Raw genomic sequence first — 13,195 nt, 5'->3', positions numbered from 1 at the left:
TGATGAGTATTTTAGGTAGCAGCATAAAACATCCATCATGCTGGTACAGACATCCAGGTGTGCCTGTGAAGGGAGAGGATTTGCATTTGCCAGAAGGCTCCGTGGATCTAATGCCTGTCCACAAGCACTAGCAGGCATCTCCAGCAGTACCCTCTTGAAGTTTAGGGTAAGGTTGTTTCCTGTGAAGGACCACTATTTTCTAAGTGTGGTTCAACCTTCTGTTTGAGAGATCCTCTTTAAAACTAGAGGAAAATTTACACTTGGTGCTTGCCCTCTCTGTCAAAAATTATGCTGCTCAGGGGAAACTGCATAGTAGAAACTAAAGTGGAACTATTCTATGCATTTGTTCCAATAGTCTTCATCACAGACAAATTGACATGAGATATTGACAATAAGCAAGATCCATATCAGTAACCTAGTACTGAACAGCCCAGATACCAATTCTGTGAGTCTTTTGATCCATAAGTATGGGCTCCCTGAGGTTACCAACAGGAGCCATTCAGTATTCCACAATTGCCATCTATCACATCTATCCCATTTATCTATGCGTTTATAGAGGGTGGGACTTCCACCAGGTCTCAGATCTGCTTTACTTCATCTTTTATTTAAAACACGGAAAAAAAATCTCCTGGTTAGTATTTCCTATGCAAGGTTCTTATTCTTCTGGGAGCCTCCCCTTACAATCACAGGGGTGTCTGGGCAAAGGTCATTCTCTGTTGCTGGCAGCCGCTGCATGGCCACAGTCTCCAAGAGTAGCAATTGTAGATCTGTTCCTGCCTTCTGCTCTTGTCCACTACACTGTGAAACCAGCATTGCTTTGCTGTTCAAGACACTGTTTGAAAGAGGATAGAGAACGTGAAAGCAAATGAGTGATGAAAGCCTTCTGCTTTCCAAAGCAGCTAGGTCTGCTCAAGACGACAAAAGGCAAGACAGTGGCACATGTTTTGCATAGTCAACAGCCCCCTCATGTGCAATATATTCCATTTATGGTTTAAGAACAATTCATCCCTTTGTAAAGATTGCCCACTACAACCACAGTACTGCAAAGGTCGGGAAGAATTGGCTTATCTACTGCATACACGTTAGTCACACAAACTAAAGCCTATGAATTGTGCAACAAGCCAGTGTTTTGCACTTTCGGGTTCAGCAGTCTGACCTTTGTTAAGTGTCTCCCATCCCACCTATAACTTACACATACTATATTCCTCAGTGCTTCATTATAAATCAATTTCCCATAGATAGTTAGTAGTACAAGGCTGTATTTTATTTCCTTAAGCTATACAGGCATACTCTGTTTTAACCAAAACTCAGGTTAAAGATGCAAAATAGATAGGCTGGATTACATCGGTATAACCTATTGTGACAATTTCACTTGATGGCACTAAGGAACTGAGCAAATCTATGTGTTATTGGGCAAAGGAAATTCAGCTGAAGGAGAACTAGAGCAGAACTCAAGCCCACTCCTATAAGGCTGAACGCTTTGGAGAGTATTTGCAGTACCTACCTCAGGTACTCAAATCAAGCACTCGCTGTGGCCCACGTAAAGAGGAGGACTCATGCAGAAGACAGCTCAGAGCACTGACGCTGAATGCAACCTCTGGCAGAATTTATCTCTCTCTGTCTCCATTGACCAGGTACAGAACCTGAGAAGACTGGATACTGGACTTAGTCATCTCCAGTTAAGATTCATGAAGTAGATGATTTTGAGTATCTGCTAATGTACATATTTGGGCTATGATTTGCAGTAATCCCATATCACTCCAAAGCATTTGTCAGCATTTTCATATTCAATAAATAGTTGGAATTTTTACAGAACTTTGTTTGTGGTACGCGAGTATTAGCTGAGCTCCGCAACACATTTGTTATGCAGCTAAGTATATGATATGGCTCAGGGGCTTGGCCATGGTTCCAGGACTTATTTAAGATCACACAATTCAGTAGAGACACTGGGAATAGTTATCTAGGGGTCCCCCTTCTAAAATAGCTAAGCAACATCCCTCTCTCTTACATCCATTAATTTTGGCATTTTTCCTAACATGTTACAAAATTTCCTAAAAAGGCTTTCTAAGACAAAGCGACAGTCTTGAATTTGTAGAGCTCAATCCGTCCTTTATATATAGACTTTTTTTGGTTTTAGTTTTGGGGTTTGGACCTGTCTAAGCCTTAGACATCTCTGCTGAAAGCATTTAAAAAGGACTTCAAGTCCCAAGAGCCACACTTTCTGAGTATGTAACGTGGGAACCTTAAGATTTTCATTAAGTGCAGAGCAATTTCCCAGTAGGGTTCAGGCCTCTTTAACATGCACCTGAAAAGGGAGGTATCCAAGGGTCCCAGCCACCACTGGAAACTCTGTGCTTTGCTCTCCTGGTGAGGCATTCTTTTGACCCCGAAAGAGAGCTCGACTCTCTTGACCCTTCTTGTCAGGCATTCCAGCAGGATGACAACAAAGCTGCCAGCTTCATAGCGACATGTTAAAGCTATTTTTAAAATCTTCTGCTCTCTGTCAGTTATAACACCCTTTCTGAAGGTTAAAATAGAAACTAGTTTCCAGCATCTACAAACTAAACCCCAATAGTTACTTTTGGCACAGTCTGACACATTCTTGGCAGTCTCAACAGGGAGGCCAGGAACAGGCTGGACATAAAGCCACTGACATCCTATCTGAAAACAACCCAGCCATACTGGAGAAAATTGTTTAAAACCCTATATTGAAAGAAAAATCTCTTCAAACAAGATTATCATCATATATGGACAAAGTGTAACTTTTAAATCCATTTTTGCAGAGCACAAGTGCAGTCCCTCTCACCAAGGCACAAGCGCTGAGATCTGTACTCGTAGTAGGAGCACTACTAAAACCAGCAAGACAGAATGCAAATGTGCTACCAAGTCCAACAGCAGACACATTAACAGAAGAGGGAAATTGTGTTCCCAGAATTTCAGCCCATAACAGACATAAAAAAAAAAAAATCAGATTTATTCAAACAGATGCTCAGTAAATTCTAATCAGAGTTAAATTTGGAGCTTTTCTTTTTTTTTTTTTTCATATTTTTGCATTAACTGTTACTGGTATGCATATGAAGTACCAACAGTCCCTTATAACAAGCAAATATGCACACTCTCCTAAAAATGCCAATGATTCAGCACCAGCACTCATTAACCAGGCCCAATCCCACAGAAGGGTCTTGTTATCAAGGAACTCTGAACAGCATTATTTAATTATTGCTAGCTGTAAAGCAGCCATTACTACAGAAGGTTATGATATTTTACAAAGGAAAATCCATTACTTCAAGGAAAAAGTAAATGTCCACGCAGAGGAACATTTCTTTAGTTTCTCAAAAAGATGACCAAGGAAATTGGCTAGCAAGAACAACACCAATTCTGTTTCTTCTGTAGATAGAAAACACAATACATTGCATCTTAGGAATGATAACGAGAGCAGATGATGGGAAAGGAGGATCCAATGATGTTTTTCACTTTGTAGCATCTTTCTAGGCTTTGAGCTCAGCCCCTGTGGAATAGAAAGCTGGTGAACCACTGGTGAAAATCAAAGATGTACTTGCAGGAACCTTGACCAACATTTTGCCAGCTTATGCCAGCTTTCCTCAGAAAGACTCACTGATTTGTTTTTACATCTCTAGTTAGAATCTCCAATTTGAGCAACACTTGCAGAAAATTACTGAGTATCTAGCTCTCCAGTTCTTCTCAAATTTAAAACGCTAAAACAGAAGCACTTACCATGTAGAACAACTTAAAACCTACTGAGGATACCTAACTATACCTCAGCCTACACAGCAATCTCAATATGGTTGAAAAATTAACAAATTAATGTTGAGAGAGGTCTTAAAATCTTTAAATGGAAGACAGAGCACTCAAGAAAAGCATGATTAGTGCACCTGAACCCAAAAACTAGCATAAAGAAACTACTCCATCACAATGAGCTGAACATCAGCAAGACAGTTAAAGATAAGAAAGAGAGATGAAATGAGTCTAACTGAAGTTTCTTTTGCAGAAGAGACATTTTAAGGTCAGAATCCCAAGCTCTGGTGCAAAAACTGGTGAGTCACATAGTCTCTCATTTAAAAGTAACAGAACTCATTTATATTCCTTGTGGCTACACCAACAAGCCACCAGAGTTACAACCGAGGTTCAATATAAGGGTTAAAAAATCAGGAGACAAAGAAAAAGAACCAAAAGTACATATAAACGCTAGCCAATCAACCCAGAAATACCACTGGTGACTCTTAAACTTAGCATTCTGAGGAGCTCAGTTTGTGATCTGAGTATTATTTGCAGATGCTTTTGGACTGTAAATCTGAGATACAGGACTAAGTATCCCCTAAAACATGAGAATACTCCAGCTAGGTTTTTGATATAAAGACTAATGAATTCAGAAAGGTAGTTACTGGCACACAATTACTTCAGGCTTACCCATGAGTGTGGGTTTGCTTCTGCGTCACAGGAGGAGAAATAGGCAGGTTTGCAAAAGGGAAGAAGGAGGCAAAGGATTCCCTATCTCTAGCCATGTTCAAGGAGCGTGCAAATCTTCAGGATGGCTCTTTTAAAACCCATTAAATTGGCTGGCTGAGTCTGACTGCTTGAGGGCTTTTCCAGCCCCTCTTGACTCGACTATTTTATTTTCACTTATAGACAACCCTCATGAAAGCATGTATTTAAGACAGCTATGCATAATATTGTGGAACTTCATAGGTTTTCTCAGTGCAACAAATAAGCCTTCATTTTGTCGAGTCAGATTTTTTTCTCTAGAACATCATGCCACAGTTACTCTTCCTATTCAGTTAGGCTGCTTAAATAAATAAATCTCGGACCCTCTAGCGCTGTATCCTTCATATTTAAATTGTTAGTCTACATGTAACTATTTTGTGCCTTCTGCACTTAATCTCTCAGGCTCTCTTGCTTATATATCCGCTTGTGTTCAGGATGATTAAGTGCTGGATGGAATTTATAGCCAGAGCAAAGCCCTGTTTGTCATCCAAGTTTTGCTATGCTGGAATTAACTCAGTAGCACCTGCATGCTGACTTATAAAGAAAAGCTAATGTGCTGGTTTTCACAGGGGTAGAGTTAATTTTCTTCATAGTAGCTAGCATGAGGCTGTGTTGTGGATTTGTGCTGAAAACAGTGCTGATAACACAGGGATGTTTTTGTTACTGCTGAGGGGTGCTTACACAGAGCCAAGGCCTTTGCTGCTTCTCACCCCACCCCACCAGCGAGTGGCTGGGGGTGCACAAGGAGTTGGGAGGGGACACAGCCGGGACACCTGACCCCAGCTGACCAAAGAGATATTCCATACCATTTGACGTCATGCTCAGCATATAAAGCTGGGGGAAGAAGGAGGAAGGGAAGGACGTTCAGAGTGATGGCGTTTGTCTTATCAAGTAACCATTGCACGTGGTGGAGCCCTGCTTTCCTGGGGATGGCTGAACCCCTGCCTGCCCATGGGAAGTGGGGAATGAATTCCTTGTTTTGCTTTGCTTGTGCAGGTGGCTTTTGCTTTGCCTATTAAACTGTCTTTACTTGAAGCCACGAGTTTTCTCACTTTTACTCTTGTGATTTGTCTCTCCCCCAACTCGGGGGGATTGAGCGAGCGGCTGCATGGTGCTTAGTTGCTGGCTGGGGTTAAATCACGACAGTCCCTTTTTGGTGCCCAACATGGGCCTTGAAGGGTTCAAGGCAATGACAGATTTGATGGGAATGTGCTAGATTGAATTTACAGCTGTTATGGCTGTTTTGCTGTTAATTCGCAGGCTCCTGTGCTTGCCATGGGGCTTGCTTGCCTTACCGTAGAGTCTAGTGCTCTTTAGTGGCTGCTTGTTGCTTTTGCTGCTGTAGTGCTGTGCTGCTTATCACCTTACTGTGCTGTGCCTGGGAGCATTCTGATAACAGCAATGGCGATGCGCCTGCGCTGGCCGAAGGCCAGGGCATCGCTGCTGTTTCTGCTGCTGGACTGGACAGGCTGGAACTCCTGCGTGAACTCAAGTCAAAGGGACTGTGGCCTGTGGATGAGTCCACGTGGGACACCCTGAAGCATCTGTGGCCATAAATAAGTGCACACCTGAGCTGGCACATATCAAAAGCATCTGTGGCCGTGGTTACGTTTGTGCCACACGCGGCAGGTATACCTATGAAGGGATCGTGGCCCGAGGATGAGTCCATGCTGGAACAGGCGCAGCTCAAAGTGATTGTGGCTGTGGGTAAGTCTATGCTGCAGCAGGTGCACCTTGAAGCATCAGTGGCTGTGCATGAGGTCATGCTGGAGCACCGCAAAAAGTGTGGCTGTGGATGAGCCCACTCTCTGCTCAAGCACTCTGTACTTTATATCTCATTTTTCTTCTTGCAGCAGTTACTGGAAAGCTTTGGAAGTGTGATTTTAGCATGCAGCATTCAGCTGTGTAAAGGCAGCTGGTCAGAGATTCTATAGTTTTTAAATATAATCACATATAAAATATTGATGTTTATTTGTCTGTTTTTTTTTTTTTTTTTTAATTCTGTAAGAGGCAGGGTGGTCCTATGATGAACTCAATGCATTGTGCTCAAAATACGTGGAACCATGTATCATTTGTACTGTAGCCTTCCTCAGGAAATGGTGTTCAAAATGTTGCACACATTCTTTGCATCTTGGGTTTTTGCAGCTGCTGTAATTATTTCTATCTCATTTTATCTTGTCTGGGAAATTCAGATTTCAAGTTCTTCAGGCTTGTTTTTTTCTGAGCTGCTTATATTTTGCTTAGCACAGGGAGACTTGCATACCAATACAGACCTATATGATTTGAATGACAAATAACTACCAAACAAGAACAATTTGAGGAAATGTACTTTTTCTAACTCTTCAGACCTTTTCTCTAACACCTTTTTCTAAGCAACCTGAGCAAGAATGAAACAAAACAGTATAAGAAAAAGCCCTTACATTAGAGCCCATTCGTCACTCTCCCCCTGCTTCCCTACCCAACTTCCAGAAAATGCAGGAAATTGGGATGAAAAAGTGCAAGAAACAAGGTAAGCTGTGAAAACTTCTGAAAGTCTACAATGAAATGGGAGGCAAAGCAGTCAAATTTTAGGATGGCCAACTCACATATGCTAGAAAGTCTATGAAAGAAGTACCCCCTCGCTTGGTCAGGAAGCAAAGCCCTCAGTCATTTGCTCAGTCCTTAGCTGACTCACTTCTCCCCTGCGGCAGTATCATGTATTCAGACTTCAGCTGTACTTCTGGGACAAACCAGCTTGTCCTTTCCCAAAAAGCTCCTACCAGCTTATTTCGGACTTTCTTCATATACTGTAATTCTGTCTTTCACAGGAGCTCCCTCATTCCTACTGAAACTGAAACTCTGCAATACCCTCAAATTTCAGACAACCTGCTCCCTCCTGTCCAGGGAAAATAATTCCCTGACTAAAACACCTTGAGGCTATGAGACAAGTTTTTTAATGTCTTCAGGTGGAATGGGCCAATGTGAAGGACATGCTGTTTCTTTGCTGCTTTTATGCTAACTTCTTTTGAGCCAGAGTCTGTATATGATTAGGTCCCTGGAGCCAGGATCACTGCAGTATAGAGACAACGGATATATCAGAATTCAGCTGCAAACCTGGGACTTTGGGAGAGGCTGTGGGCATGGCAATGAAACTGGACTAGATAAAATATGCAACTCCAAGCTTCTCCATTAATGTTCAGGGACTTACAGGACTCCTACAAGTCTAATCTTTGGACATTCGAATGGGTAAAAATAGAGTAACGAGTGCCTTTGGTCCTTCTGTTTCAGTAGGGTCCTCCAAGTACTCCATTCTCTACACAAAATTGCTCTAACAATGAATTACGTGCATGCAAGAAAAACAAGGGAAAGGAGAGGAGAAGGAATAAATTCCACATTTGGATCTGAAACTGGGTATTTCAATGCAAGAGCGGATTGCTTGCCTGCAGACAGTGAAACACATTATATTTTTAGTTAGCACACGTAGTAATGTCTGGGTCTGTGCTCACTCTTTGGTCTCACAGAAGTTAGAGCTGTAACTGATCAGCAGGTTTACTGATCACCAGGGAATTCTTCTTCTTTGGCTCCCCTTCTTATCAGGTATTCATTTTTCTTACTAGCAGCTGCTGTAGGAGCTTACAGTTATGAAAAGGAGTCACCTCTCTCTGGAAGCTGGGCCACTGATGTCTGTACGGACCCACACTTCTGTACTTTGTATGCAATGAGAGGTGACACAGGAAGCAGAGCCCTGGTGTGGCAGGTTCCCTCTTGTCTCCACACAGTGGATCACAGATCCTTCTACTCAATCTACTGGGCAGAAACCAGCAGGGGTGTGTGGAAGAACCTGTACACTTCCTGAACAGCTTTGGGAAGCCCCACAGTGACCACAACTCCAAAGACATACTCTATGATCTCCACACATCCTTCTACCTTCCATAGGCTTTGTTCCTGTGCTAGAAGTAGGTCTATGCTGTTTCTTTACCCTTCTAGTTATTCTTCTGTTCCTTCATCGTCTTAAATACATGTATCACTAGATTGAGTTATGGCATTGTGCCACTTCGGTGGCACCCTTCCTCCTCCACTGATGCTTCCTCAGTCTGTCACCCCACCTCTACCCAAAAGAATTGAAGTTAGACCCAGGTCTGTAAGCAAACCCCTGAGCTTAGCTGCCCTGATGCAGAGGTCTGCTCGTGAGGAGCTGTATCCAAAGCATTCCAGTGTAGGCTCAAGTTGTCTCTCCAAGTTCAGAGCTCTTGCTCATGAACTCCTCAAAGCAAAGATCTTGTCTTCTCTGTGCAATTAAATTCGTAGTGCCACATGAGGGAGCTTATGCTGTGACTAAAGCTCATCACTTCCAAATCAAGAGAAAAGCACAGCCCAGCAGCACAAAGGACTTCACCCACTGGAAACTGTCCAGGAAAGGATGGTGGAAAATCGTGACATAGGCATATATAGTGCACACACACTAATAAGAAAGATGTTCCTTTTCAAAATGATCTTAGGTGACAGTCATTGATTTTGCCTTGAAAAAGCAGCCATGACTCTTAAACCATAACTCATAAACCTTAGAACCTTCCAGTTGCCCTTAGCCTGGTAGATCAAATAAAATTAAAATGACTATATTTTAAAGGCATAAGCAAAGCAAATGAATAATGGAGATCAATTCTAGCCACACACTAATATGACATATATACAACAACCAGCCTTAAGTTAACTTTACTCCTTGATGAGCCATGTCTGGCTCCAAAGCCATCTTGACAGCTGAAGTAAAATCAGGTGAACAAGCAACCCAAAAGGCAGGGAATCTGTCACATCATATTTGGCAAATAGATGGACCTGAAGTCTGCTTGGAAAGCCTTAAAATCATGACCATGCCTTACAGACAAAACCAGGGCTAAAACTCATCTCCCAAGTCAGTCAGAAAATAAGCCCAAGGATATGAAAGATATCAGGTGTTTGGGTGTGGGTTTTTTTTTTTCTTTCTCCCACCCACCCCCCCCAAACCAAAGAAATAGTTTGGAAGCAGCTTACAAGTACGAAGAAGGTGACTGACCTTCTGGACTGGCCATCTGGAAGGCAGATGGAGACAGTCAAGCCTTGAGCTGCATCCTTTCACAACCCCGTAGGGTAGTCCAAGGTGCCCTCACAATGTATTCTATTGTCTTGTATGCCAAGTACCTTGCAGTTTGGGTAATACACATCAGAGAAAGCAAAGACTAGAGGGGATGCTGCTAAGCCCAGCTTAGTGAGGCAGGCTCACCAGCAGCGCATTGCACGTTCCCTTTGCGCCCCGCTGGCGGCGCGGCGGGCAGAGGAAAACGTGCGAGGGAAGACAAGAGCGCCGGGGACCGCCGCGGGGGCCGCCCCTCGCCACCAGCCGCCGAGCGGGGCGGGCTCTGCCCGCAGCACCGGGCACGGCACAGCACCGGGCACGGCACAGCACGGCGGGGCGGGGCGGGGCGGGGCCTGCACCGGCCCCACATAAGGGGCGCGGGGCGGCAGCGGCAGCAACGGCGGCTGAAGCAGCAGCGTGAGCATCGCGGTGGGAGGATGCAGACCGTGTCCGGGGCGCAGGCGGCCAGGCCGTTCAAGCTGAGGAAGAGTTTCGGTAGGGACGGCGGAGGGGCTGCGCGGCCTGGCGGAGGGGCTGAGCGGCGGCGGTGGGCTGCGCGCACGCGTAACGCTTCTCCTCTTTCCCGCGCAGCCACCCGCCTGGAAGAAGTAGCAGGAATCCGGGCGAAGTTCCCAACAAAAATCCCGGTAAGTCTCAGTTTTGTTGTTGGAGGTTTTTGCTGCTACTTAAAAAGAAATGGTGGGAATCTTTCGCTAAAATGTGGGATGGAGGGAGAAAGGGCTGAATGATTTAGGTTATGTTAAGTGTGACTCTAATTGAAACAGGTAATTGTTGAGAGATACCATAAAGAGAAATACCTTCCTCTCTTGGACAAAACCAAGTTTCTTGTTCCTGAGGAGCTGACCATGACACAGTTCATAACCATTATCAGGTAGGTAACAAGTGCCTGTGGGTCTGTGCTGCACCTGGGGCTTGCTGCTGTTCTCTGAGCAGGTATTTTCTGGTGCTGTGCTGGAACATCTTGCTTGCTTTGGTGGGGAGGAGGGTGAAGGTACTAGTAATAGCTTTCCTCTCTTGCAAGATTTTAAAGAAAGTCAACTAATGTTTTCTCAGGTGCATTTGGGGGGAAAAATGTGGTCAGTACTTCCTGGATTTATAAAGTCTTCTTTTTTTACCCTAACTGTTGTGAGTAAAGGTTATAAGATTCCTGTCCTGCTTTCTTCTTGCTTGATGGACTTGGTACTGGGACTCTGTGGTTCTGTTCTGCTTCTAGCTGTTACTACCTTGCTTTCTTACTGTACCTTGCTGAATTTGCTCAAGTTCAAAGTAACTCTTAGATGTGAGTGGCATGAAATGTGCTTTTAAACTTATCTTTTTAGAAAACGCTACAGGGAAGAAGTCTCCCAGAGTATTTAGTGATGTTTTCTGACAAAGTGTGAAAGCTATGTGCTTTCCAGCATACTACTTAAAGTATGGAAAAGATCTTTCTAGATGTTAACTTCTGCAAAAGATGTTTTGGCTCTTGGACAACTCTTGTCCTGATACTCATATGTAATGTCTCTGAGAAGGACTCTTCTTTTGAAGGTGGACTTTAAAGTAAGTGTAAAAGGCCATGCTGGAATCCTTTACTACAGCTGTACTGCAGAGGCTCTTGGTTTCTACTCGGCAATTCTCTGGTAACTGGGAACTCAAAGCCCAGGCTCAGTAGCACTCATGGTCTAACAATGTAAGCCTTTCCTCAGCACAAGCCTTTCAGCTTCCAAGCATACAGTTAACTTCCTGCTGATGAAGACGTTAAACCACATAATGACTTTACACAGCATTTCTTGTACATAGTTCATGCAACCGCTCTGCTTAATGTATTTCATAGACTAAAGTTGAAACCTTCTTAAACTTGCTAATGCCTAATTCTCTTTCTCCTTCCTTCTTCAATTAGAAGCAGGATGGCTCTAACTGCTACACAAGCTTTCTACCTGCTGGTGAACAACAAAAGCCTAGCCAGTATGTCCTTGACAATGGCAGAAGTGTACAGGGACTACAAAGATGAAGATGGCTTTGTATATATGACATATGCTTCCCAGGAGATGTTTGGATACTTTTTACCCACTGCTCAAGGGAAAACTATGGAATACCTTCAAAAAACTTAAGGGTGGGTCCATGTGCTGCAGTGAAGCGGTTGGCTATGAATCATGCCTGTGACATGAACCTCGGAGATGCTCCTTCCAACTAGAGCTCTGTAGTGGGGAGTTATGATCCAGAAGCTGGCAGGACCAGCTTGAGGCAGAAATGGTGGTACACTTTTCCTAGATAATAATTTGGATATATATTTTTATATTTGAAGACACTATGGGGTTTTTTGGAACTGCACCTCCACTTTTTTTTTTGCAATATCAGTCTTTGTTATGTAACTTTTTAAGGTGTCATTAAAGCCTAAGTCTAAAATAAAGGAGCTTTTAAGTATTGAGTTGGATATTAGTTTTAATCTGGGGGAAAGAGTGTAAAAGTCTGTGTAGGAGAAGGTCCTAGAACAACTCTGGGAATTTGAGCTCAATGCCTCTTAAATGAAGCATTGCTTGCATGGCCACTCTGAATCTTTTGAATGCAATAACAAAGCTTAAGTCAGGACACACAGGAGCAAACGCATAGTATAAATGGTTCATTAAGCTAGATATCTGAGCTGTAAGATGAAGTAGATTGTACTAGTGCTAGAGCAGGGCTTAAATGCAGTGTTCACTTTAACACCTGGATAAACTACTCTCAGCTGTTACAGAAAACACTGAGTATCTGTGATATAGACAATCATTTAAACAAATGATTGTTAGTGAGCATAACCTAAATGCAGATAGTGTGACTTGAACTGTAGTTTAATCAACTGTCTGTTCTTACTACTGAATTCTGCTAGTCTGGTCTCTGTAGATAGTCATATCCATCGCCTCCAGGCACCTGCTTGTCAGTTCCCCTGAAGGACTTCAGTGAGCCTTCTTTCAAGGATGGATAGAGCTGTGTGATGTACCTTGAGATTAAGAGGAATACCAATGTCTTCAGAAAATGTCAAAACTGTCATTTAGTGAGATGCTGATTCACCTGACACAGACTTGGTTCTTAAACATGTATTAAAAGAAGACTTGACATGAGGCATAGTCTGAAGTATAGCCCAAGCCAGACTTCCTCTCTCCTCATATGTGAGGAATGTATTGGAAAGCTGTAAATGTTCTCATTGTGCATAATTACCTTAAAACATCAGGTCACTTAAAAATCTGTCACAGTGTGCAGTTAATTAATCAACCTCTGGCAGCCTCAGCTTAGGATGGTCAAATTGTTACAATATGATGCAATTCTTCTGTTCAATACAAAACTGATTTGCAGAGTGATTAATTTAGGAATTACTAGACTGCAAAGAAAGAGGTGTTGACAGTATTTAAATTATGCATAAGGAAGGAATGCATGTGCAAGCTTTTTGCAGTGGTTCTCTTGCACTAATAATCTCTTGAACTCAGCAGACCTGAGTTCAAGCCTCTAAACCAGGGGGTTTAGAGGGGTACCTGCTTTATTGAAGGTGGTGTTTGCCAAATCATGTTTCATGAGCTGAAGAACAAAGAAATCATTGACCTGACAGACTCAGTGGAAAGACTAAGGCTGTGT

The 13,195-nt window shown here is 43.1% G+C and overlaps 1 protein-coding gene across 1 annotated transcript; it reads left to right on the top strand.

Moving 5' to 3' along the window:
- The first annotated feature begins 9,983 nt into the window (after positions 1 to 9,983).
- On the top strand, positions 9,984 to 12,030 carry MAP1LC3C (microtubule associated protein 1 light chain 3 gamma). The gene is made up of 4 exons (XM_054821048.1): positions 9,984 to 10,087; positions 10,184 to 10,239; positions 10,378 to 10,484; positions 11,490 to 12,030. Exons 1-4 carry the CDS (start codon positions 10,030 to 10,032, stop codon positions 11,698 to 11,700), a joined length of 432 nt encoding a protein of 143 aa, XP_054677023.1. The 5' UTR covers positions 9,984 to 10,029; the 3' UTR covers positions 11,701 to 12,030.
- The last annotated feature ends 1,165 nt before the right edge of the window (positions 12,031 to 13,195 follow it).

This window comes from Grus americana, chromosome 3, assembly GCF_028858705.1.
Source record: "Grus americana isolate bGruAme1 chromosome 3, bGruAme1.mat, whole genome shotgun sequence".
NCBI lineage: Eukaryota > Metazoa > Chordata > Aves > Gruiformes > Gruidae > Grus > Grus americana.
The sequence above is the reverse complement of the archived record's forward strand: the minus strand, read 5'-3'. Positions and strand labels throughout refer to the sequence as shown.